The sequence below is a fragment of the Hoplias malabaricus genome, chromosome 4 (assembly GCF_029633855.1).
Source record: "Hoplias malabaricus isolate fHopMal1 chromosome 4, fHopMal1.hap1, whole genome shotgun sequence".
NCBI classification, from domain to species: Eukaryota; Metazoa; Chordata; class Actinopteri; order Characiformes; family Erythrinidae; genus Hoplias; species Hoplias malabaricus.
The window spans coordinates 26,288,696-26,316,325 of NC_089803.1; the positions used below are offsets into that span (position 1 = coordinate 26,288,696).

The 27,630-nt window shown below is 38.2% G+C and overlaps 1 protein-coding gene across 1 annotated transcript in view; it reads right to left on the reverse strand.

The window, feature by feature from the left end:
- abcc8 (ATP-binding cassette, sub-family C (CFTR/MRP), member 8) overlaps positions 1–27,630 on the reverse strand; it is a 63,331-nt gene that overhangs the window by 13,201 nt on the left and 22,500 nt on the right. Inside the window, exons 8-25 of the mRNA XM_066667098.1 lie at positions 24,484–24,648; positions 23,950–24,105; positions 21,943–22,077; positions 21,319–21,481; positions 20,728–20,768; positions 20,269–20,414; positions 18,735–18,843; positions 18,491–18,613; positions 18,247–18,319; positions 17,763–17,868; positions 12,232–12,261; positions 11,728–11,826; positions 10,230–10,314; positions 8,105–8,185; positions 7,620–7,757; positions 6,954–7,079; positions 6,455–6,551; positions 1,537–1,784 (exon numbers count right to left, since the gene is read on the reverse strand). Of these exons, the coding sequence (XP_066523195.1) occupies positions 1,537–1,784; positions 6,455–6,551; positions 6,954–7,079; positions 7,620–7,757; positions 8,105–8,185; positions 10,230–10,314; positions 11,728–11,826; positions 12,232–12,261; positions 17,763–17,868; positions 18,247–18,319; positions 18,491–18,613; positions 18,735–18,843; positions 20,269–20,414; positions 20,728–20,768; positions 21,319–21,481; positions 21,943–22,077; positions 23,950–24,105; positions 24,484–24,648 (2,121 nt within the window). The remainder of the gene's footprint in view (positions 1–1,536; positions 1,785–6,454; positions 6,552–6,953; positions 7,080–7,619; positions 7,758–8,104; positions 8,186–10,229; positions 10,315–11,727; positions 11,827–12,231; positions 12,262–17,762; positions 17,869–18,246; positions 18,320–18,490; positions 18,614–18,734; positions 18,844–20,268; positions 20,415–20,727; positions 20,769–21,318; positions 21,482–21,942; positions 22,078–23,949; positions 24,106–24,483; positions 24,649–27,630) is intronic.

The window sequence follows — 27,630 nt, forward strand, 5'->3', positions numbered from 1 at the left end:
CCTCTGTGTTATGTGTCCTGATGTAGCATGCACTGCTCAGGCGTGAGCATGTGTTATCTGTCTGCTATTCCTCACACAGCACAACTGATACATTGGTGTGTCTATTAATAAAGTGTGAGTGTGTGCCACTTAGCTAACACCATACACCTGCTGTGACAACTGCACCTCTCACACAGTGTTCATGAGAATGTATACAATGCAGAAGAAGAGTAATAAACTGAAACATTTTAGTTATGTGAAAAAATCTCCTTTCTATTGGATATATTTCAAAACATTTAATTCATATATAATCTGAAAAAATGTTAGGCATTGTTCAACATGAGATTTCAACATTGTGCTTTTGTGTTTACTCTGTAAGAGTTACTTTGTAAGGGTAAGTTTATTTTTGTTTAAACCTTTTTTCAACTTTATTGTTATTCAAATGTGTTGAGAAGGAATAACAGTGAAGTTGACCTTGACAAAATATGTTTTTTTCATTTTTCATTTGCTTACTGAATATTCTAAGTAAAAGAATTCACATTTTTTTTATTTGAATCATTTGTTTAGTGAGTGTAACATAGCACTGCTTTGAAGCATTCATTAATTTTAGTTCATAATAATGCTGTGAATGTCAACAGAGTCTAAGGCACCACCACAGTATTAATATTTACACTTTTACTTGCGTACCTGTGCGACTTCAAACTAATTTGTGATCTTCAAACAAGTTTAATTACCATGACATTTGATAATTATGCTGGTGTGGCTTTTAGATGCAAGAGACAATGACTGACATAGTAATGATGGCCTTGCTTAGTGCAGACATTCTGACATATGTGGCATGTGATGTCAAATGTGAAATTAATTTACAGAGGCTTGATTGGTAACAAAACACTACACATCTTTAAGGTCAACAAGATAAAATAAGCCCATTAGAAGACAACATATTTAAAGACCAGCTCTCTCAACCAATAGCATTGCATTAAAATTCAGTGTTTACACTTATTCATTCATTCATTATCTGTAACCCTTATCCAGTTCAGAGTCACGGTGGGTCCAGAGCTTACCAGGAATCATTGGGCGCAAGGCAAATCACACACATTCACTCACACACTCACACCTACACTCTTATTGAGTCGCCAATCCACCTACCAACATGTGTTTTTGGACTGTGGCAGGAAACCGGAGCACCCGGAGGAAACCCACACAGACATGGTGAGAACACACCAACTCCTCACAGACAGTCACCCAGAGCGGGAATCGAACCCACAACCTCCAGGTCCCTGGAGCTGTGTGACTGCACTTGAGCAAAAAATTTAAAAACCACTAAATTACTTGTACGCTAATATACAAGGTGTCTGATAGCACCAAAGCTTCTCAAAGACTACTCTTTCTCATTGTTGAAATCTTCTTTAAACAGAAGACTTACTTAAGGTAAATGTAAGAAAACATGATGGTTTATGCAAATGACTGCTGATATTTTATGAATGGAAAAATAGCGAGAGTGGATTGCTGTAGTCCTTTCTGAGACTTTTATAGAAGGACTTTAAGAGTGCTCACCTGAACAAATGTACAGTTGTGCCGGTCAGCATGGATTTTGGCGCGGATGACATCAGACGTCCAGTGTGCGAGCCACACATCAATGGCCACCATAAGTGAGTGTTTGAGCAGTTGGGAGAGCACCAGCAGAAGAAGCAGTAGGAGGCCAGCTGAGGTCAGATATTTCCCACAGGAACGCCATGGGATAGTTGCTCTGTGCCTCATCACTTGTGATAGGTTGTCCTCATCATCGCTCTCTAGTGACTCCTCTAGATGCACACACAAGGACGCCAGGTGACAGACATTGACTACAATTTGCCTCACGGTTGCTTGCTTCCATGACGTTATGGCCGGTTTACTAGCTACAGCTACAACAATGTATGGAGCCATACAGAAAAAGAAGCATTTTCTGCAAATTATGCAAAATATCAACCATGTTGATTGATATAAAATTAAGCAATGGGGAGCAAACTTTACCTATAAATATTCATCTCTTATAATACTTCATATCATCTTTTAGTACTGAATATTACATAGGTAGAGTTTAGTTAACGACACCTATTCAGTTCTGCCCTTTGTAGTTCATTATCTGCAGTCAATTGCTTGTTATTAAAATACACAACATTCTATACACCCCTATAAAGCATCACTAACACTAGTTTCAATATTTACACACAGGGACCTCCAGAACTCTAGAAACCCTTTGAAAATCCAAAGTGGAATGGTAAAACTATCTTTGCTTTTTCAGTTTGATCTCTTACCCAAAATGAATGACAACAATCTAAATTTCGAAGAGTAGCCTAAACAAACCTTTAATGTTTAAAGATGCTATTAATTCTGGAAGTCGCTGCATGCAGCCACAGCCACATGTTACTACTCTCTAAGTCTCACATGCAACATTAAAAAACAACTGATCTGATGAATCCACTGGAATAGAGAAGAATGAACAGAGGGAGGTAAACAGGGCCTCTGGATATAGATTTGTGCCTGGAGCTTTCAGGCTACTCAAGTATAATAAAGAATGAGGAGCTACAGAGTGTGTGTGAGAGATTGAGAGAGAGTGAGAAAGAAAGAGAGAGCCTGAATGGGAATCACAAGAAGAGACTTAAGGAATTAACCATACATATGCAGACAAAGGCTAAAAACAAAAATAGAAGCTGAGGAAAGAAAGTTTGGCAAAAGGTAAAATTTAAACAATTTCTCTTACCAAAAATATAGCTGTTCGGTCAAGGATTATGGGCATATTTTTATGCATATGTATAGCATATGGAAAAGGTAATGTTCTTTTTTCTACTTTTGGTCTAAAATGTACATTGACATATGCCCTAGACTACACACCAGCTGCCACTGTCCTGCTGCTCTGACAGTCACATGTAAATGGCTGTATCCTTAGCACATCCTTTCAGCTGCACAATGTTCATGTGTCTCGAGTTTGTCCTCCAAATTTTTCCAAACTGTCCAAATTTGTTGACCAATATATTTAAAAATTCATGATAATCTTCATGTGATCTGAGGCAAGTAAGTGATTCCTTAGGAAAAGAGACACCAATCATGTGCATGAAAGGCAACATCTACGATTGTGGGGAAATGCTGATCTCTTGTTTGATTACACTCAGAAGCTCCTCATCTTTTTAGGTGAAACAGTATGTTTGTATGTGGCTGTAGTTTAACTTGTCTTTAAGCACAGGGCCGGCACGGTGGTGCAGCAGGTAGTGTTGCAGTCACACAGCTCCAGGGACCTGGAGGTTGTGGGTTCAGGTCCCGCTCCGAGTGACTGCCTGTGAGGAGTTGGTGTGTTCTCCCTGTGTCTGCGTGGGTTTCCTCCGGGTGCTCCGGTTTCTTCCCACAGTCCAAAAACACACGTTAGTAGGTGGATTGGTGACGTGAATGTGTGAGTGTGTGTTGCCCTGTGAAGGACTGGCGCCCCCTCCAGGGTGTGTTTTAGCAGGCTCTGGACCCACCGCGACCCTGAACTGGATAAGTGGTTACAGATAACAAATGAATTAACTTTTATTTGGGTGAACTCCATCTACAGCAAAAATAATTCAATATTACCCACATCTGGATGAGAAATAGAACAATGCCCTCATCTCAGTTCATGAGTTTCAATTTTTAGAGGTCTATATGTTATCTAAAATCCTCCAAATGCTGTTTCTCTTCTGTAAGCAGACAGAGAAAGCTTAGCATACTGGAGCAAGCCACTGTTTTACCCATTTACAGACATTGGGGCTTTGTAAGTAGACACTGGAGCTAAGAAACGTTAGACCGGTTTCAAGCACGCAAAGTGTGTCCGATAACTATGGAAACAGTGGTTAAAAACTGGTTTTTGATTAAAAAGTGTGAACGTTGCCTTTAAGTGTTCATGTCCTTATTCCAATACAGCAAAAAGTACATCTGATTGCACTTTCTTAATCAAGTGGTCTCAGTTTACAAACAACAGGTCAGAAAAAGTGTCCTCCAGCTTAGCTAGAATGAAAACCTACAGAAACACTGCCACGCTGTGGATAAATAAGTGACCCCCTCATTAGCCTAGTAGATCTATAAAGCTAAACAAACATTTCTGTACAGACTGTAACTGAGATAAGGGGAAACCTGTGTAAATATGTTTCTTTTTAATTATTACTTTAATAGAGATGAGAGTGTACAGGGAGAAAAAAGTGTACAGTGTTTCCATTTTTTCTGTTGACATCTTGTTTTTACTGTTAATTCATGTTTCTGTGGAAGTTGGGTTTGCCCAGAACACAAGTACTGAGCTCTTCCACCCACTCCATTCTAAATTTATAACACAGCCTCATGCAGTCATTTTAAGTGCATAGGCGAATGGGCACTAGCAGGAGATGATGGGGGGAGAAATAGAGAAGTAGAAAAGAGGAGAGAAAACAAGAAAAAGGGAAAGAGAGAGAGAGAGAGAGAGAGAGAGAGAGAGAGAGAGAAAGAGAGATTTTCTGTGTGAATGAAAGCATGCAGACAAGAGCAATGACAGAGCACACAACATCACATTGCAAAAGCACAGTGAACAAACCATGCACTTCAACCCACACCTGCTTCAGGAGTGAGTGCAGTCCCCATTTCTGCAGCGACAAGAGTCCCCACAGGGCCCGAGAGCCACCCACATTCATCAGACAGAGACAGAGAATACAACACTCAACATGAGCATCTCGCAGGACAACAGCACATAAGAGGACACTGGCATCAATCCAATGCAGCCTGACAGGTCCTGAAGAGGCCACTTTATAGCATTGCAGGGCTTAACCCGTGTGAATTTAAGTAACCATTTGTGAATTTAAGTAACCATTTAAACTGCATGGTTCTTGCATGAAACACTGGAATGAGAGTGGGAGTGAGAGTTATGAGAGTTATATCAATATGGAGCAGGGGGTAGGGATGTGACTCTTTCCACACAGGGAGATGATACAGAAATACTAGCTACATCATTTAACGTATTCGCAATCTCCAGTGAACTAAAGTGTGACTTTCATTACATTCTCTAGGTCAGTAGCTATACATGTATTAACATAATTAACATATTGTTGCTGTTCAATTCTTAACTTTCAAGAAAAAGATTTATTTTCCAAGTAATTTTGAAGTATTTCTACTGGTCCATTCATCATGAACTTTTCACGCACTGTGGAGGACAGCTGCTGTGATGATACAGTAAACTAAATATCCACAACAATGGAGAGAGATGTCTTTCTGTGAACAGCGACGATGTACTTTTAATGTAACTGTCTTCAGTTACCCTATTCATTTGGTGTTTCAATAACAAATATAAAGTAAATAATGTAGCATTTTTACTCATAATAGAAATTACAGAATACAGAAAATGAGCTTAAGTAAAATTGATATGGGGAATGACCGTGATTGATATAATTAGCATCCTAGCAGTTTATGAGCAAAATGATTTTCCTAATATACATGAGCTAACTGCTAAAACACTTAAATATTACAAGGGAATCCACAGATTTCTCAACATTTCTGCATAATACAATCTTTGGAAAATAAACAGTCATTCAACCATGTACAGAAATTTGGCATCTCACATTTTTAAGAGGTATTAAAGGAAACCTGGATTTGTGTCATCTACAGCATGATTGTAGCCATTTTACATAGTTTCCAAAATGATGACGTCCTTACATGCTCATTCTGAGGTATACTGGCAGTGGTAAACTATGGCCAATTCCAACATTTTGGTTTTAGGGTAGTGACTTGCCTTACAACATCTTGCATTTGCCTCTCTAGAAAAGAAAACCATTCTATTTTAGGCTAAACCTGTTTCAAACTAATTTATATCTCAGGAATTGGGCAATATTTGCAATCATTTCATGTAATAACTTGCATTTATATTACCCCAGTTCTTTTGATAGGACTACTTCAAAAGCGATAATGTTTTGGGAAAAGGGATTTCTAAAGGAACTACTTACTCCCTGAGCCTTGCTGTAAGAAGGATTTAGCTACAATGCTGCTAAAGGTTACTCTGGCACATTTCAGACACAATGTGACCGTGGGATAGTATTATAGTAGGGCTGCCTGCCAGCCGTCTAGCAGCCATATATGAGCTGCTAATCCTGGTCTAGAAGAGGGCACTGATCAATGTATTCTCAAGAGACAGAAACACAACAGTGAGTATGACAGGACTTCCACATGTTCAGAAGGGCACATATGAAGGTATGTGTTTGAATGAACAAAGAATAGGCTGTGAAATAAATTGAATGCTTTTGCACAAACAGAAGTAAGATATCAATTACATTACCAGCTCAACTATGCCTGTTTAGTTATAGAACGTTCCAACACTCTTGAAATAAAGCCTTATGTTACACTGCAGGGTATACAGTACATCATGCCTTCAAACACAACAAACAAACTGACATGTAAGAGAGAGAGATAAGCTATCAACATTGAAAAGAAATGTAAGTAGCAGTTATGTAATTGTTTCTCTTACCCTCCTCCTCTTCCTCAGTCTTCAGAGCCTCTCTGGAGTACATGGCTCTCCTCAGGTTCTTCCTCTCCAGTATGGTCATGCTTTCTGCAACTGTCTCCTACAACACATACACAAGCCCACCAGCAGGCTTATCACAACTAAAATAAAGGCACATGAGAGCAAAGGTAGCAGCCTCAGCTAAACTACTAGCTACTCACAGATATCATCCCACATCTGTAAATGAGTAGATAAATAAGTAAAAATTAAATACAATAGCTGGTTTGCTTAAAGATACAGAAACAGCAGACCCATGTTCTTCTAACATCTCAAAGCGATATCAATTTTTAAAAAAAGATTTGTATGTATGTAAAATAAGTCCTACAATCTTGAATCACACACTGATAAGGCAGCCATGTACTGAAATTCCATTGAGTCAGTGAATATCACCACTGTCTAGTCTGTCTGAAAGGCACTCAGTTTTCATATACAACAATTACAAATTTCCATTTTTGGGTTATACCTTCTCAAACTCCTGGTCCTGTCGATTCATGAGGGTTTTCCACTGCTCAAAAAGCTCAGGCTCAGAGTTCTGGATGTCTTTCAGCGTACCCTCTGTCTGTATAGTCCCATCCTTCATCGCAATGATCTACAGACAGCCCAAGCAGAAATTCAGCCCATTAGCACATTTCTTACTTCCAATAAATCACTTCATAAATTTCATATACGAGAGTAGATTGAATGCATCTTTCAGGGAAAGATAAAGATCTTGTCCATAGAACAGAGGAGTTCCTGCTGTATCAAATTAAGAGCTGAGTAATAGTCATCAACACAGGGAGGTAAACAACCTTCTCTTGTAAGACTGCCATCCATTACAGGATGGTAGGAGAGAGATGAATAAGTAAGCAGGCCATTTATAATGTCAGTCACTGCCAAAGTTAGCAGGACTGTGGAGGCTTCAATCTGTCAGTCTGGTACTGCATTAAATAAATGGTGAGAAAAGTAGGACCACATCAAGAGAAGAACATGCAGAGGAAATACCACAAACAATGGAATGACTTTTAGAACAGGAACTCATACAAAAAAAGGAAGGACTTCAGTACTTTAAACATTTAAGGAACATTTAGAAAATGATGGGGAAAATTTGTGAATGTTTGTGTGTGTGTGTGTGTGTGTGTGTGTGGTTTACCCAGTCTGCATGAGGAAGGTACTGCAGTTTGTGTGTGACCAGCACCACAGTCCGCTTCTCTTCTCTCAGCAGTTTCAGAATGCCTTCCTGCATGAGGTGGTCGCTTAGGTGGATGTCCAGTGCCGAAAATGGGTCGTCCTTGGCACAACATTAGGAGAGACCAAAGGCAGCCTTCATTTAAACACTATAGCTTTCAAAATAGCTAGTCAGATAATGAAAGGGGCAATTAACAATGTAAAAGATATGGAAAATCTCAGAAGGTTTTGACAGTATGATATCATATACAAATTATATAGGAACCAGTACACTTAATATTCAGGCAGAAACACTGCCTCAGGCACTGGAAGTCATTGTGTAAGAGCAGACATATACAGTTGTGAGCACCTTGGGAAAATAAGTAGCAAAATCTAAACTCAGCAGTGGGTGCATATGTGGGGGAGGTGGACAGATTCTCCAGAGGCTGTGTTGGAGGGCTTTAGACTCACCAGAAAAACCACATTGGTTGACTGATAAAGAGCACGAGCTACACTGATGCGCTGCCTCTGGCCTCCTGAGAGGATGATTCCCTGGGAAGAGTGAAGAGGGACTCATCAGACAGGTAGTTATACGGCTTACAATGCATATTCACTCAGTGTGTGTGTGTCAGGGAGAAAGCATGAGCAAGAGAGAGAGAGAGAGAGAGAGAGAGATAATGAAAAGGCCATCAAATGTATTGGAGTTTACAGAGGTTGAATTGCATGCTGCACAAAGTCATTATTAAGTCAAAGTTATTTTCATTCAAACTGGGTGAAATATGTTCAAGAATCAAATGCCTATTTATATATAGTCCACCTGGATTATACTTGGCCAGTTAAGGTATGTACATCTGCTGTTTTTCAAAATGTGAATTCAGTAAAAACCTTCAGAATATTCTAAAATCCAAAATATCAGTACACCTCAGCCACTGAAATGCCAGAACATGCAAGTTTATGTACATAAAAAGCCAGTATATGTCTAGGACAAAATCCACCATGGTTGGGGAAAAAAATAATATGTGGAAGAACAAAAACAATCTATCCCATCCAAAAATCTCTCGACTGATGTTGACTAAAAGCAAGTGAATGGGTTCTTAAGCACACACAAGTGGTTTAACAGCTAGATCAAACAACATACTTAAAGAAATCTTACTGCAAACAACTGCTAAAGGAAATTATATGTCAAGACAGTAATAGAAATCAAGAGCTTCTTGACTGTCAGTCACCCAAACTTAACCCAACTGAGCATCAGTTTTATTTACTGAAGACAGGAATAAATGCCAAACCATCTGAAGTAGGAACTAAAATGATTACATAAGATAAGTGAATGAATGAATAAATACTATCCCTCAGCTACAAAAGTAAAACTACTGATAGGGGACTACTAATAGGATCTGACTGACTTTCACAAGGGCCAAAAACAATGGGTATACGACTTGTCAGAGCATGTCTAAAATAGGCAGGTTTGTGGGGTTCCCAGTACGCAGTGGTTAGTACCTACCAAAAGCAGTCCAAATGAGGATCGTTGAACCAGTGACAGAGTCAAGAGCTCCAAAGGCACTATTTTGCATATGAAAAGTGATGGCTAGCCCATCTGGCCAAATAGTACAGAAGTGCTACTGCCAAAACTGCTGAATAATGTTATAAATAAAGAACAAAGCACCTAAAATGGGCAAGGGACCACGGAGCAATGGAAAAACAAAGGCCTGATATGACAGCTCAGATTTCCTCACATTTCATTTGGATGACTGCATGGATATGCATTGTTTACCTGGAGAAGAGGCACTATAGGAAGATAAAAAATTGACAGAGGCAGGATGATGTTCTGGGCATTATTTTCCTGTTAAACTTTGCATCTTGTCATTCATGTATAAAACACTGTTTTATATCAAGTACACCCCTTCATGGCAACAGTATTCCCTCATGGCTGAGGCCTCATTTAGCAAGATAATGCATCTTGGATCACTGTAAAAATTGCTCAGGGAAGGTCAAGGTACAGAGGTCAAGGGTTTGACCTGGCCTTCAAATTCCCCATATTTTAGTCCAATCCTTTTTTATCTGTGGGATTTCCAATCCACAGAGGCTCCACCTTAAAATGCACAGGAAATGCAAAGAATCTGCTGTCAACACCTTGGTAGCAGATACCAAAGGGTACCTTCAGAGGTCTTTTTGGGTCCATGTCTCAGAGCTATTTTGGTACGAGGTGGACATATCTCAAAAATTTTACAAGAACCCATCATTTACTCACTTACTACTGTAAGAAATGTTGATATATATAGTAAGATAATTGTTAAAAAGTGAAGAAAAATGTAAAAAAAAAAAAAAAAAAAAAAAAAAAATAGCCCACATTCTGAACCAATCAGTAGTGTGCCTACCCAAACCAAATGAGACAAATTCTACAATATTTCTTATGCAATCCTTTAAAGAATAATACAAAATATTGTGTTCATGCCTTTTTGTTTAAAGTTTATTGTTTAAAGATATTTTTACACCTGTATTTAAAAATTACCCCCGAAAAATCTCACATAATTAAAATTGTACTGATTAATGAATAGGATTATATTGGTGTGCATGGTGTGATCCACATCAGACTGACCCGTTCTCCAATCTCTGTCTGGTCCCCTTGTGGTAAGATGTCAATATCTGGCTGTAGAGAGCAGGCCTCGATCACTGTTTTATACCTGCACACAGTCAGGACAATAATTAAAGCTGCCCCTGGAGGCCTGATGTTTTCTCAATGCAAAGGACTTCTAACACAGGGAAAGCTAATTCTTCTAGCACAGTCTCATCTTCAACAACGTCCTGTTTAGCCCCTTTCAGACATGTTGGCTAAGCAAAAATTCTTCTGTACATTGCCATAAGGAACTTTACATGTGAACACAAATATCCTTAACAGTTGTACTGGACATTACCTGGATTTTATCCTGACAACCCCATAGTATAGAGTCCAGGTAATGTCCGAGTGAGCCCTTGTGTGACATTCTGGAGAATTCAGAGTGAATTCAGGCTTTGCCTCCTGCACATGGTGCACATGCCTAAACCATGCAGAAAATATCCTGTAGTGAGAATGCACCTGACACGGAAAATCTCTGGCTGTATACTAAATATCGTGGCTATCCAATCAAAAATATGTATCTTAAGTCATTAGAACACAGCATCTGTCCTCCACACTGTGTGAAAATTTCATGATGAATGGACCAATAGAAACGCTCCAAAATGATTTTAAATAAAACCTTTTTACATTGACCTCCATTGAAATTTAAGTGAAGTTTTTTTCCATTTCATCTAAAGTTGCTATTTTGGGAGATACATGTTTTTGATTGGACAGCGATGATATATGAAATACTGGAAAATGTCCAGACTTGATTCTCTGGATATTTTCTGGAGGTCATATGTAAATAATATGGCTTATGAAATTTCTGTTACAATACTAAATATAAAAGTAGGGTGATGGAGTATTTCTTGCCCTGCTTCTGTTAGAAACATCAGTCTTTTGGAGAAAGAAAGAGTGAAGTGGGAGACGTGTGAATGAGAAAGAGAGAGAGAGAGAGAGAGAGAGAGAGAGTACATGAAACATAGAAAGAGGAAAGGGCAGGGTAAACAGTGGCCCTTTATATCTACCCTCACCACAGCAACAGGGAACCGGAAGCTGCTTAATGTCTTCTAAAAGACACTCCATTAGGCATGTTGTCTAGTTTCAGTACGACAATAAATGTGGATGAGTCTGTCAAAGAAGCCATTTGGAGGAATGATTAAATATGGACCAGCTGCAATGGTCACAGTTGAAAAAAGTAGGCAGCATATGGTGCATCATTTTTGTTCTTTGTTTAGAGAAGCATGCTGCTGGTGTCCATAGAGAAAAACACACAGGTATCATCAAGTGCACCCTTAAACATGCTAATGATGCCATTGTGACAATGAAAGATAGTTTCAGAAAAAAACACCAGTAATCACAGTATGATCCAATGTGTGGTTAGATTTCAAAGGAGAACTCAAAACATTAAAAGCTTCTGGCGACAAAATAAAATATAAAAGAGAATTAGAAAGTCATACATAAATATATTCATGAGATTAATGTTATTGCAATGACTTACCTTTGTTTAATTAGAGGCATCTCAAAGGTGATGTTTTCTACCACAGAGGCATTAAGCAGCCAAGGTTTCTGAGAAGCATATGCTACAGACCCTCTCTTTCTGTTGAAGGAAACAAAGGCAAATTCTTTACTTGTGAAATAGCTTAAATCTTATAAATATTTCAATGAAATTCATTATTTAAAGGCCAGAGAATGTATTCACTTTTGATAAACTAGTCTGACTTGGCAAGTTATATCATATTATCAGCTTTATGCAACTGTTCATCAGTGTAAACCGATAGAGTTACATTACGAATAAATGATAGATCTTAACAATGTAAGAAGTTAAAGAACATTTAGCAAGTTTATGAATTAATGTCAGTAACTGCACATCCAAAAGAGCATAATCATTTTTGTCCTATTGAAACTAAATCAAATTGTCTTATTAAAATTGCAAGCCTCACATGAGTATGTATGTGTAGTGTGAGTGGGTGTGCATTTTCCTGGTAAAATTGTGTGTCCATACCTGATTTCGTCATCACCAGGTCCATCTGGACTGAAAAAAGAGAGTGCACAAACACACACACACACACACACACATACACACACACACACACACACACACAATCGCATCCACGCACACACACCCCCACACACAAATGGATTCACATCATTACATGCAAATGCAAATATTTCACTGCATGACTCATCACTCAGGCCAAGTTGAGGAAGTCTGTTGCATTCTGATGCTCAGGGAAAACATAAATATTTGGTACCAGCAGCTGTGTCGTGATTCCTGTGGTGAACGAAAGAAATTTGGTGATGTTTAGGAGTTCCAGCTGTTCCATCCGTATCCATAAATGATACGTTTGGTGAGTGATTAGGACAAAGACAATATCACAGGACCTATACCTTGACCTATATACTTGAAACTGACAGTTCTTAAGTGTAAACGGTTTTGAGCCTCTACCTCTACTCCATTTGTGCCTGCTCAGTCACCACAATATGTTGTTTTGACAGTCATCCCTACTGCTTCAGAATGTTATACTATTGTTAGATTTTTCCCTATTTATGTTTCCATTTGTACTGCCAATGGTAAGCTCAGTGGACATATTTATCATTTCATTTATAATACTTGGCAACACATCCCCTTGTCCTAATAACAAACTCAATCCGGTGAGATATGTTGGGACTTTTCTGATCCATTTTTAGTTACTCTTTGTAAAATGGCTATTTCAGCTAGAGTTTGTGTTTGCCTGCTTTAGAATTTCACATGCTGTTAGAAAAGGAGAATTAAGATTGAGGTCTAGAGAACCTTTCTTAAGAAAGCCAGTGGTGCCACCTGTACCTGAAATGTGGGGGAAGAAATGATAAAAGCAACTATTTCTGACCTGACGTTTATTTAGAAACATCTTTTTAGACAAATCTACAAAATTAAGAAATTTAGAAAATTCATTATATAGTGAAACACCTTTCAGCGTATTGCACAGTAAAGATGCTGACATGACCTTAAATATCCATTCGGTGTGTCCATAGTTACAAGCCCAACAGCTTCAGGCTTTCTTACAGCTAGGAGACAGTCAACAGTAACAAGAGCTGTCTGTCCTTGGCTGCCATTCAAGTTTCGTTTAACACAGGAGATGCACATAAAGGGCAAATGTGAGAGAGGCAAAATGGATACACACACACACTCAGTTAAAAAAGTTGACTGTAGTGTCATGTTGAGGTCAGAGAGGCCATAATAAATAACCAAGGACAATGCTCTTATGGCTCAGCAGATTTCTCTTACACTGCCTGCAACAGCCTTTAATGACAATGGCCTTGTTCGCAATTAAACTAGCACCAGTTAAATGCATATTAGTGTGGTAACGTCACTATTAAACTATTGTTGTAGTTACACACATCACCTGATAATGAATGAGTGTAGTCTGAAAAGGGCAAAACAGAAATGGAAAACGATTTAGAATCAAAAGAATTGGGAAGAAAACCAACCAAAAACATTGATCTATTTCAGTGGGAGGACTATTGAAAGGGTATGCAACGGAACTTGTGTGTGGATTGCAGAGGGTTTGACTACAGCTGAGCATACACAAAGAGAGTGGGGATGGGTTAGGGGCTTAGCCCAGTTATTACAGAGCCCGGCCGAGCCAATCAAAGAGCAAGGATTAGCTACAGCTCACTGCAACTCACCACAAGGAACAGTGCTGCAGTCCACGCATCATGAAATACACACACATAGAGACATACACACACAAACACAGGCATGCAAACGCGTGCACCTCCATTCACCCAGGAGTTTTGTGTTAAGTTAAAGTACTGCTAAAATGTATTACGTGAAACCAAACCCTTAGCAAGGACATGACCAAATCAGGGTTAAAAGACTATTTTCTCTATGTGTGTTACATTGTAAGAGTAGTATATATACCTTTCATCTCCCTCTGAATCCAGTTTTAGATTACTGCAAATAAATAAATAAATAAACAAAAAGGAAAAACCTTTAAGCATACGTTATAAAATCTATATGCAGTGTAGATTCAAAAGCTTTACTATCTGTGATCATATTTATTAAAGAAAACATGTTTATAAATCAGTAGATACAGTTCATTATGTTTTGGCCCCTCCTTCATGCTGTAAGCAGGGGTTTAGTCTCAGAGAGCATGAATGTTTACATGGCCATTCTGACCACTATATTTTAAGTCTTAACCATGAAAGGCTTACATCCAGACTCTCAATTTGCTTAGCCCATTCTTTGCAGGTGGAAAACGCTAGGGCTAATACATTTTAACAACACGTTTAGTTCTCATGCTTGTAAAACTCGGGTTCCACTGTCCTGGGTGAAAAGGAATCTCTCTTTAGCATTGGACACAAACAGTTAAAGCGGACACCATGTATATTGATACTTAGACTCTTGGCTTAGTGTCAACCATCAGACTGTAAAGTGATCATGCAAAACAGCTCTAGTCTTGGTGATTGTGAGTAGGTACTTAGAACCGAGCTACAACTGAACACACCCTCTAGGCTTTACACAAGTAACAGACTAGTAACTGAAATAATGTGTAACATACACCAAGCACAAACACAACACCCTCCCCCCTCCCCCACCAAAAAAACCCTGGTATACATTAACATGACTATTATTTCAACTAAGGCACCTCTTTATGCTAATGGTAAGTTTTTGTAAACGTAATTAAAAAGAATAATCACACATTTAATGCTTAAATGATGACAGTGTGCTTTCATCTTCATAAACTTTTCAATGGAGAATCTGAAATGACGTAAACATAGACGGTAAGAACAATTTGTCACAGTTAAAAGAAAGTCCATAAAGTAGTTGGCTGATAAATGATGTAGATATACAGGGAAGGTTTTCCTGCTACAACTCCTGATAAAATAACTCTCTCAACTTTAGCCAGCCTTGCTACTTTGTCCCCTTCATCTATCTAAAGACCATTTCCTTCTGGAATGTGAAAACAGTTCACACAGTCACGTAAGAGGCATACAAACATTTAGAGCTAGCTTCTCACACCAAGATTACACTTCATCTTAGATAAAGAAGCTATTTGAATAAAGCTTCTGCCCTAAAAATATTTTTAGTAAATTGGGATTGCAAAGACTGATAAGCTGTCCTTGGCTTTGATAGCAGTAGCGGTAGTAATCTTCCATTTTCTGCTGCTGTAATTTATGCTAGGACATGCGATCTTGTGCTATGCAGGCTATCTTTTTATTTCAGTACAGTTGAGAGCATTTTACGGACCAAGTGAAGCATAGGGGATCCCACGCAAACTGAATCTGAACTAGGTTTTGGGGTAATGCCGGGATCACACTGCCCGCACTATGTGACATTTGTTTGTTAAAACAAAAGGAAGTTGGATTACTGAGTTAACAGGAAAAAATATAGAGTAATTCTGCTGTTGTGAGGCATCTTGTAAAAAAAAAAGTTCAGGCTTGATAGGCTGATTACCTGAGTGAAGTTATTTGACATGTGTTTCACAGTGCTGATCTGTACAGTGCTAACAGTGAATGGAATGAGAGATATACTGCTGAAAATAGAGCAATATAAATCAATAACAGAACACGTTATTAAGCTGAGAATTCATGCGGAATAGAGCTCATGACCAGAAAGGAGGCTTGTTTGGAGATTTGATTATTAATATTAATAATACTTTTTACACAAATCTATTTCCACAGTACAATAGAAAATTCCACACCAGAGTTCTGACAGTTCTCTCTCCTTAATTTGATAATGTTTATAATCATCAGATGAATCATTTTAGATCAAGAGAGCACTTAAACTTTAGTTTAGGTGTGAAAACCTCCAACATGTGATCAACTTTTATCACAGCACATCTCAGTTTGGCTCAGACACCTGACTCCCCAGGATCTCTGACTCATACAAAGAACTGTCAAAAGTGCTACAAAATGTTACAGATACTGACCTCCCCCAAACCCTACCACATCTATACTTCACAACATCAGACGACAACTCTGCCCATTATCTCAGATGCATCAATCCAGTTCACACTCTGTTCTCACCTCTGCCCTCCAGCAAAACGTACCCCAAACCTCACAGCACACATCACATGGCTCAAAAACAGCATGTTCCCTCAGGCTGTAAGGACTCAAACACAGCAAACATAGATTCAGCTGCATATTACTCTAAATTACTGTTTATGCCACTGGCCTGTTTTTTTATTTGAACTTTAATTCCAATGCCATCTTACACCACATCTTTAGACACTTAATTGTTTTTATTTTATCATCTGTGGCATATTCTTGTAAACTTCACATATTACACAATATTTATTTAACAGTATAAACATTTCATTAAATTAAATGCCATTTAATTCTCTTTGCATCATTAGTTCAACAAAGTAATAATATTTTTACCTGATTTAGGTTATTTTAGCCAACTCTGATAGAGCTCAAGATATTTAGATCTGGGTTTATGTGTAACTTGTCCAAGCACTTGAAAACAAGCCAAAATGTATATAAAAGAGTCTCAGTTTTCTTAAAGGAAGCCGCTCTGACCAATGTCCAACTGTAGGTCTAATTAGATTTCTGTGACAGTGAGGAAGGAGGCAATCTTTCCTACTTAAGCACACAATCGCTCTATTGACTGCTGACCTAATGTTTTAGTTATCTAATTACAGAGGTGTCCATCACTCTTCTCTGCATTTAAATCAACTCAACACACACACAACTGGGCAAAGATTAAAGCACTAATACAACTGATATATTTTCTTTCAGCAGCAGCCAACATAAAATCATATCAGCTGATAGCAGATTTGGCATGTGACAGAGGAACATACCAACACAACATTCTCAAGGTGGTAGAGCATTATTTGTCCTACATCTTCCCGTATATCTCTTTTCAATAAGGTGTTCTGGCTTCAAGCACATTTTCTGTAATGTAATTACACACAAACACTCCCTGACACAGCACACGCACTTTGTAACTGTATAGGATGCCTACTCACAAGGTGAAGAAATAGCCTGTCTGCTGGATCTGTAGACAGCTATTTTTAATTATGTCTCCAGAGTCTTCAACAATGTGTTGACTTAAACCACCCTGCAACACTATTAGTGCTCTAACAATGAAAGGCTGTATCTACAGATACAAGCAGCTTTTGCGGAGCTCTGTAAAATTAGAACTACATAATATTTTGACATAATTATTTTTCCTTGCAAGTGATGTAGGGTACAAAAGAAAAACTGCTCTCTTTTCTACACAAATATTTTTCTGATGCTGGTAATAATGCAAACATGTCATACAGAGTTTTTAATCTAACATATAAACCATACATCATAACATATTAATCTTCTGCACTATCACTACCATATCTTCTATTATCAGTGTCTTCCATTTGTCATTTATAGAAATATTCCCTTTGCATCTCATGCCCACTATTGATGCCACAGTGAATACACAAGTGGTGGCTAATCAAAACTCAAAAAGGAAACACTGAATAAAACTAATATTATAATTATTAACAATTTTAAACCATTATATTACATTTAAATATTTTTTGTTGTCATTGCTGGGAACTGCATAGCTACCTGTTCCAAGTGACACTGCCAGAAATCCTCTGCATTTCTCCCAATGCAGCCAGCAACAGAGATGACTTCCCACAGCCCACCTGACCCACTATCATAGTCAGCTGACCTGGTGGAAAACACACAGACAAATGCACATGCATATGTACATGTGCACACAAAAGCACACACAGCCACAAACACAAATGCTTATGATTAAGGAAGGCAAAACTATATACCTTTCAAGCCTGAAAAATTACAGGTTTTTTGATGTTTGTTAATATACCTGGATTGCATTCATGTTATGTATATTAAAGAGACATGACTATTTTTGAGAACCTGTTGCACATGCACAAACAACGGTTTTCTTCTTTAAAGAGAAATATATATATATATTACTACAGTAGCTAATGATATCAGGTCAGTGTTTGCTACGAAATTGTCACATACATGCAAATGCTGCAACAAAAAATTGTATAGTGCACTCCCATAGTTTGTGGTAACTCACCAAATGGGATTTTGATGTCTACATTTGCAAGTGTGGGTGCACCATCAGTCCAGCTGAAATATCCACTAGTTATCTGTCAAAACAGTGAAACAAATAGCAATACATATCAAAACATAACCTAACATAACAAAAGCAATATACCACAGATTTATCCCGCTTCTTTTCTCCAATCAGTACCAGGCACTTAAGGCCATATTCTACATTAAAACCCACTAATATCCCTTACAACAGCTCCTGGACTTACCTTTATGCAGGTGTCCTCATCATCCACCACTGCTGCTTCAGTGTCCTGCTCACCGTGTAGCCCATAGCTGTTCCAGTCCTCAAATCCTCGAGCTGGACGCTTACGGTTCACAACCTTCAGTGGCTACGGGTACAGAAACAGCACTTAGAAGAACAGGGAAGTAATTTACATGGATCTAAGTGTTGAGGTATACTGACAGAATGATGGAAAGCTAGACACAGGGACTGTCAGAGTGCATCCTCACCAAGGCCTGGTAATTGCTGTGATTGGTAGTGCTGGATGGAATAGTTGCCTTGGGCTCCTGTTCCTCTCCAATCTCATCACTGGAGAAGAACTCACTCAGCTTCTGCACACTAATACACAAATGTCCTGTTAGGGTTAATATGGCCTCACCATTCGAGTTATTCACACAATCATGTTGTAATTGTGTAAATGTGAAATGTGAACGGAAATATGTTTATGAACAACAGAACAAAACAGGGTCGACTGATTTTCTGTAGCAATAGGGTATAAAAGATTTTTCATTTACTTAGTTGCTTTTCTTTGTGCTGGAATTTTAATCCAACCAAAATCTCCACCTGACCCTATATATATAGATACCAAACATTTTATTCACTTTCCACGATACCCACATTTATGTATCTGTCCTTTACCTCTTGTTCGTGTATATGTCCTTTACCTTAGGCCTTTTGCTATCTAACACTTACAGCTGTGAGTCAACCCTTACAATCAGTGCAGTTATAGAACACCTAACACATCAGTGTAAATGAAGCATGAAGGGGAGGACCAGGAAAGGAAATTACACAATGGGGGCTCTGATTAGAAAGCAATCAGAGTGATTGGAGTCAGTTTTCCTAAAACTGTTTTGAAATTAAATGCATGTCATCATACTTGCCATTACAGCTACCACTATCATGCTGTAAAAACATTTGGTGAAAGGTAGCAAAGAGTAGACCATGTTATATAATTATATTGTCAGATTCAGTCCCATCCATGTCCCTTTAATATCCACCTCCTCTCTCCTGTCACTGGTTCTACACCCCTAGAACAGACACATACCATTCTTCTGCTTTTCACCTATCAGCAACACAATGACATAAATATAGCCTTCACATTCTAAACTCATTCCAATTCACTGATTTTATTAGAAGCCACAAGAGGTTTCCATTTCCTCACATGGAATGGCCAAGAGCATACAATCTCAAGGCAATGTACGTATAGCACTCCACTGAATCCAAGTGATTTACCTGGCACTAATAAAGAAATGGCATGGTCAATTAAGTCTGACCTAAGCTGCTTTCCTGTAGATAGTAAATCCAGAGACTCTTGTGTCAAAAACCCATTGGTTTACTTTAAATAAGCCATTGCTCTTGTAGAATTCTAGTATGTTAACTACAGACTTGAATAGTCAATTAATATTGACCAAAAACTGAAATTTGAGGAGAATATTTATTAATTTTCCCACACATCATACTCTCAGTAACAGTCTTAATTACTGCTGTGTGAACCCTCTTTAGGCTGAGGTAAGTAAATATAAATCAAGACATTGTTGTAGCTTAATTTCTACACGTATGGTCTTTTTGGCAAATGATTTTGAAACATAAACAGTGCATGAATTAAAAAAAACAGGACCTGGTGGTTTTTGATAAGGCCTCTCAAATTGTCTGCTACAATCTAATGTTTCTTTTTACCTGGTCTCTGAAAAAGATGGCTTGCTATAATTAACAGATATGCAGGTGCATGAAAATTTCTGAAGTGTACAGCAATGTGTAGCCAACCTGACGAGTGCTTTGACTGTGGAGCGAACCACACTGGACAGGAGAAAAAGAGGTGTGACCAAGATGTGGAAAAGGGAAAGCGAGGCAAATGCCACAGCTGGAGACAGGTCAGCTTCATCTGAAATGTGCACATGGACCACAAAGGTCTGGAAGAAGCACACACACACACACACACACACACACACACGCACACACACACACACACACACACACACACACACACACACACACACACACCAAAAATAAAAATGACATTACAAAATTAATGTTAACAGCTAACAGGATAAAAACCCATGCCACCACTCATGTGAAGATGCTGTGTGCTTACAGATAAAGTCAGCCAGGGAAGCCTGGCTAAATATAAACAGGGTCTGCATTCCTTGCTAAAGCAGTTTTTCTGTCTCTGAGTAATGTCATTATGCTGGACTTTATCCAGCATACTGCTAAACATATACTTACAGTAAGAACTGCAGCAATTGGGATAGCGGCATTCATAAAAACTGGAAAAGATGTGAAAAATATGTATGAGATATATATCATTTCATTAATAGAAACATAGGCATTACTTTACAATAAGAGTGAATTTATTACTCGTATTCTAATTAAGAGTAATTAATGCACTTAAGACAGTTTTAAGTAAAAAGACAGTAATAAGCATATTAGTAACATTATATAACATTATAATATCACAATTAATCATTAAGTATTGACAGAAACAAGAACAAACATTATTTCATGATGCTAGTTAATGCTAGTTCTTGTTAATTAACATTACTTAATGATTATTTGTAGCATTACTTAATATATATATATATATACTACACATACATATTTATCATTAGTACTCTTCATTTTTATCCCTCTGCAAAACATACTGAGCAGCATATAAGAACAAAAGTTGTTACTGAAATAAAGTTTTTTTTTTAATTATTAATAGAAATATTAGAAGAAGCAATGTGACTCAAAGACTACAGTCTCAGATCCTGCTTCTATATTTTTTTCACAAATACCTGTACATCTGTGGATTACAATATAAGATAGGTTTCTCACTGGAGACAGACGTATAAAGGGCAAAGGCCTGAAGGCTGGTGAGCTCCTTTCCTCTTGTTTCCTCCACGCTGGAGCAGAAGATGTGCTCCCAGGCATAGAGCTTCAGCAGCTTAATACCTCGCAATAACTCATTGGTTTTCTTCAACCGCTCACTGGAGTACTCCTATAGCACAACATAAAATACACTTGTTTATATTGTTGTTGACAGTGCTCTTCATGGGTGAAATCAACAGAGCTATAAATGTACAATGTAAATAAGGACAAAGTGTATTTGATGTGACCCACCGAATAGCACACACTTGTAGTGCAGTTCCTAAATGTAGGTGAGTATAGTGTATATGTGAGTAAGTGAGAGTGAGTGAGTGGGAGAGCTGAACACAAGCATTTGAAATATGTGTTACTACATGAAATATATTTTGGATGAACTGACAAAGCATTTTTTACAGTCTAGGAGTAAATATCCTCAGACTTTGTTGAAAATGACGGTATAGTTTCTAAAAATATGCGGTACCATATATATTTGACTACATCCCATATTTGCACATTCTCTCAGAGCTGGGCTGTAAAGGGTTTGTTTAAAAATGTACAGAAGCATTTGGAAAACTAAGTGGGAAGGGAACTCACCAGGGTGCTTTTTTGTGCTTGGGACAGTTTGGTCGCCACAAAGTACTGCACAGGGGCCAGGAGAGCGATGACAGTGGCCCCTATCAAGGCACTTATTCCCAGGAGGTAGTAAAGCAGAATCACCCCCACTATAATCTGAAAAAGAGAAAAAGCCAGTTCAATTCATTTTCCAGTCCTTATTCGGTAAAGATTTTATTTTATTCTTCAGACATGAGAAATGGTCATCAATGGTCAACAAAGAACAATGTTTTACACTTCAGTTTTACACTTCCAACAAACAGTACACCACAGACTGACTGCTCAGTGTCTAATGTCATGTGTTTTTCCAAATCTGCAGTAAATTGGATGATGGGATAAACGTAGAAGTCCAATACAAGCCTGTTAAATAACAAAAGGTTTCTACACATATCACTCTATTTGATGTAATGAGTGCCGCAGTATTTTCGGAAGAGATGCAATCAGAATTCCACTCCTGTGCACTCTTGATCGGAACATAATGCCAAAGGGCTCAGAAATTGAGATGAATTGTAGCAGACAGCCTGCTGCTGTCATTATCCCTGATACACATACCCCTGGTGGATTTTCTGAGTCACTGCAATCCACCACAGTATTCTCTAATGAAAGAAGAGAATGTCCCCCTGCCCTTCCATGTATGAGTGACAGATAATACAGCTGCACAAAACAAAGCTGACACAGGCCATTATGGAGCAGCTTGTGGTGCAGGGCACAAGGGGCCAGAAAGCACTTTGTGGCTATCAATGGTGAATTCCAATTTCTATTTGCCTACTGAATGAAAAAACACCCTCCGTATACAGAAATTGAGGCACAGGTGGTGTTAACTGACTTTTCAAAACTTGGCTACTATCTCAGAACCTACCAACAGCACAAAAGTTAACTATTCATTATCATAAAAATGCTACATACAATTGGTTCATCTTTAATAAATCAGCTTTCCTTCCCAGATTGAGTCAGCCACCTGTTACACAAAGTCATTGCACCAATAATATCAAGGTTAATGCAATTGCTAAATCAGAGAAGATGCTTAGAATTTACCCAATTACACTCAAATTAATAGGGGCCTGCAGTTGCTCCTCATTCAGGAACCACAGAGGATATGAAACAGAAACCAAACCAGGAGAAATTTAGTTTGATTGCCCAAAGCCCTTCAAGGACAAGGCTATAAATAGCATATGCTGTTTGCCTATATGGTGCTTTATCTCTCTGGATCCTGGACTAACAGGTGTGATAGACAACCACAGATGCTTTAAAGCAGCAAAGAGCAATGCTTCTACTATATCTGTATACTGTGCCAGCATTTCCCATTTTTCATTTACCAGTTGAGTTTAAAACTCCAAAAAAAAAACCCATCTGGTAGGGGAGAGTGGGATGTAAGGAAAAAAAACATGTTTTTTTCACTTATGTGGTCCTAAAGATGAAGGAAAATAAGGCTGACCTTCAGCGTATCTTCAGAAGCATTCCTATCTCTCTGCATGATCAGAACGCATCTATGGCAAATGGTTCTAAAAATACGGCTTCTTATGAAAATGTTCCTATGGCTGAATTTTCCCCAGGTTAGGGCTAAGTTTATCTGAGTCAGTGGGGAAGTTGTAGCCAGCATTACTATGTTATCATATATGCTATATTAAACTGCATGAAGAACACAAAGAGAATGACTTTGAATATCTTTTGAGCCGAAAGCCATTGAAAGCAAATAATAACTCTGTAAATTACATTTACAGTCAGCAGAAGTGCAATAGAGCAGCATGCTAGTTATATGAAAAAATTATAATATAGTGTAATGTAGCACAACTCTTCTGTGATACCAGTGAGCAAACACATTCTGTTATTTTATTGAATCGATGAACATTTCACTTGCATTTTCGTTTTATGATTCTAAGCTACAAATAACCAACAAGGAATGAAATGATAAAGTGACCACACAGTCCCTTTTACTGCAATCATTTGACACTACCACAAAAGACTGTAAACGTCTCCAATGAATCTTACCTGTACTGGCATGGCCCAGAGATTGGGACACAGGAAGAAGAACCACATTAGTTGGTTGGTATCTATGGCCACCAGGTTGCAAATCTGGCCCACTGTCATCTCTCCCATAGACATGTTGGAGGTGCAAAGCCGCATGATCTTATTGTAGATCTTCGTCTACCAGAGACAAGTCCACAAAAGCAACAATCATGAAGACATTCATAGCAAATACCATTTCCATGACCCTTGGCCTATAACCTTAAGTGCTTAACCTTACACCCATCTACAAATGCTATTTGTTGGATCTTTGGAGTGACATCAACAATAAGACTTGACATTTATACAGCTGATGGTCTCCTTGACAAAGGCAAGATAGATTTTTATGTGTGTTTTGTCACTCTATGGCCTCTTTGTCTCTACCCAGAAAGCAGTTCAGCCTTCTATGTCTTAGGGGTTTGACATGGTTGATGTTGTTGGTTTGGTATACATTTAGGAACAAATGCCTAGACTAACAACAACAGACTGTCATAAAACATACAGCTCATATATATATACCTGTATAGCTCCTCTCAGGTTAATTCCAGTCTGGATGGCTGCGTAGTAGGAGGCCTGTAGGAAGGTCCTCTGTAGCAGCAGAGCGAAAAAGAGCAATACGGCCAATACATAGGCATTAGCCAAGAACTCCTGTGAGGAGATGAAATAGATCCCCAACAACTGGGCCTGAAACATAAGAAGATAAATATTCATCCTAGTGAGAACAGCTTCAGCACCATGAGCGAGGTGTGCGTGAGTGTCTCACACTGTCTGCATTTCAAGGTCATTCTGTCTAGGAAAGAAAAGGGAAAACTTTAATATTTCACAATGTCATAGGGTACTGGCTGGAGTCTGGTATCACGCATTACACTTAGAGCAGCAGATTAAGAGAAAATCCTGACTCTAAGTGTGAGAGATTGCTGCTAATTTAAATGAAAGTGACAGTTTACTAGGGCCTTCTGATTAAAATAAAATTAAAATGCCTTTAGTCAATATCAAACATTACATGGTGTTAGTAAGCAAAGCAAGGTGATGGAAGAGAGCTAATAATAACCAAGGTTGTGCTGAAGTCAAAGAGAGAGCAGGGCAGTTGAGGGGGATGGAATGGCTAAAGAATATAGCTTTAAATAATTCAGATCCATCTTTGCCTTCTCACCAGGCCCTGCAGATGAACAATATAACTACTCCATCTCCATATCTGGGAGAGAGGGGTAATAAATTACCAATGAATGAAAGATCATAAGACTTTATTGGGAATTTCAGGAAAGCACATTTGTTTTAAATGTTGTTTGAAATTAACAAAACATTTTTATATTGTTTATTAAAGAAGTGAATGTAAACAACAGACTTTGTCAAAATAATTTCTTGGATTAACACAGACGGAGGTATCAAACAATATTCAGTTATATTGTAAGACTGGCTATCAATGTTATATAAGTAGCTATCATATAATATAAATGTATACCATTAAATTAATTCAGTCACATTAAGATATGTTCTTGATGTGTTAAGTAAGATCATATTGTAACACTGGATACATGAACAAGCAGAAATTTGAGAGGCAGACAGCATTCTATTCAGCCATGTTAATGTTTCATGAAGATGGAGGAGAACATCATGGCAATGAAGTACAAAGAAATGGTACGTGTAGAAGAACATCATGTTACAGAACTAACAGGCATAAGAGTAGAATGACTCCCAATCAATCTTAAAGAGTCTCTAAAAAACATGACCTTGCCTTGAAGTACATGGGACAATCAGCACAATGAATATGGACAGTTTTCCCCCAAGAATAGACCAATCAGCATCACTGCTACACCCTTAGGTATAATCATGATAAAATCAGTGGTGAGCAAACACCATACTATCTTATAATATGCCTGTTTCTGTCATTAAAGTGGTGTCATGTACACTATATGGACAAAAGTAATGGGACACAGGGACATTGAATTCAGGTGTTTCATTCTGCCTCACTGCTTGTTTATAAAATCAAGCACCTGCAGTCTGCCTTTTTAAACAGCTGTGAAAACGGGTTGTGGTAAATAACTGATTATATATGTGGTACTCTAATAATATCTCTGTCTGTGAAATGTCTTCCCTCTGAGATATTCCACCGTCAACTGCGAGTGGTATTACTGAAAAGAATAAATGACTATATAAAGTTACAGGGTGGGGTTACCAAATGCAAAGGCGCACAAGGTGTAAAAGTCACCAACGCTCTGCTGACTTCCTACTGAGTCTGGATTTGGTGAACGCCAGCACAATTTTACCTGCCTGACTTCATGAGGCCGACTGTAAAGTTTGGTGGAGGAGAGATAAAGCTATGGGGTTGTTTTTGGTGGCACCCACAACGGTACATATTAAGTACTTTAAATTAGGGAATGTAAATGTTTCATGTTTTTATTAATTGTATTCTTTAAGATATGTTGTTTTCATATGCCCAGTTTCATCTCCAGGACATGTGGTGTATATATTAACTCTCCTTCCAGAAAAGAGAATGTAATGTGCCTTTAAGGGAACACAACTGCACTCTAAAACCATCTAATAACCTATGTAGTGAGCTACTGTGCAATTTGTAACAGGGTGAGAATTACTTTTTTAATTTCAGCATTTATTTATGTTCACTAGAGTAACACAATATAAAAACCCTGACAATCAATGTGTGAAACTGGAGATATGTTATATGTCATTCTCCCTTATGAACCATGGTCTATGGCATGCATCATGCATACTATTTTGATTCACAACAAACAAAGCAGGTGTGAATGCATGACCAGAGCTGCCAAATGCCTCAAAAATGATTCTGAACTGATGTTTCTGAACTGACAGCTAGAATAGACATGATTGTTTGTTGATTCATTCAATGTGCTTTTCTGCTTGACGGGAAGCATGGCTGAATATGAAGTGTGTGTTTTGGTTTGAGATTCTAGTGCTCTAGTGTGACATCCACTGTCAGAATATTGTACAATGCATTTTAAATACTTGAGGATACCACAATATTTTGGACATATGCTTCCAACACTGTGAGAAAAGTTTGCAGAATGTCAGTTTCCAGCATTCCAGCATGACTGTGCCCCAGTGCACAAAGCAAGGTCTATAAAGGCATGGTTGGGAAGGAGTTTGTTGTAGAAGATCTTGACTGGATCACACTGAGCTCTGACCTCAACCCCATCACACATTTTTGGCATAACCTAGAACAGAGACTACAAGCCAGATTCCCTTGTCTAATATTAGCATCTGACAATTGCTCTTTTGGACGAACAAGCAAAATGTCCTACATACACACTCAAATCTTGTAAAACGCCCTCAAGGACATGAGCTGTTATAGCTGCATAAGAGGGAGCAACTTTATATTAATGCCTATGGATTTAGAATGCGATGTCATAAAAATCAATTTTTGTAGAGTTAAAAAAACACACACACACAAAACTAAATAAACATAATAAAAATAAATATGCTCTTAACATCCTTCAATTTTCAACCTTTCTGTATTGATCTGCAGGAGGAGATTTTATTTTTTGTACTTATGTTGCAATGTTATAATCAAATATATTCAATTATACTTACTTTTTTGATCAAACTGCAATTTCTGAGCTCTGCAAATCTTACTTTGCATTATGGCACTAATATTCCTTTGCAGTATTCTGAGGGGCCTACATCTAACATCTA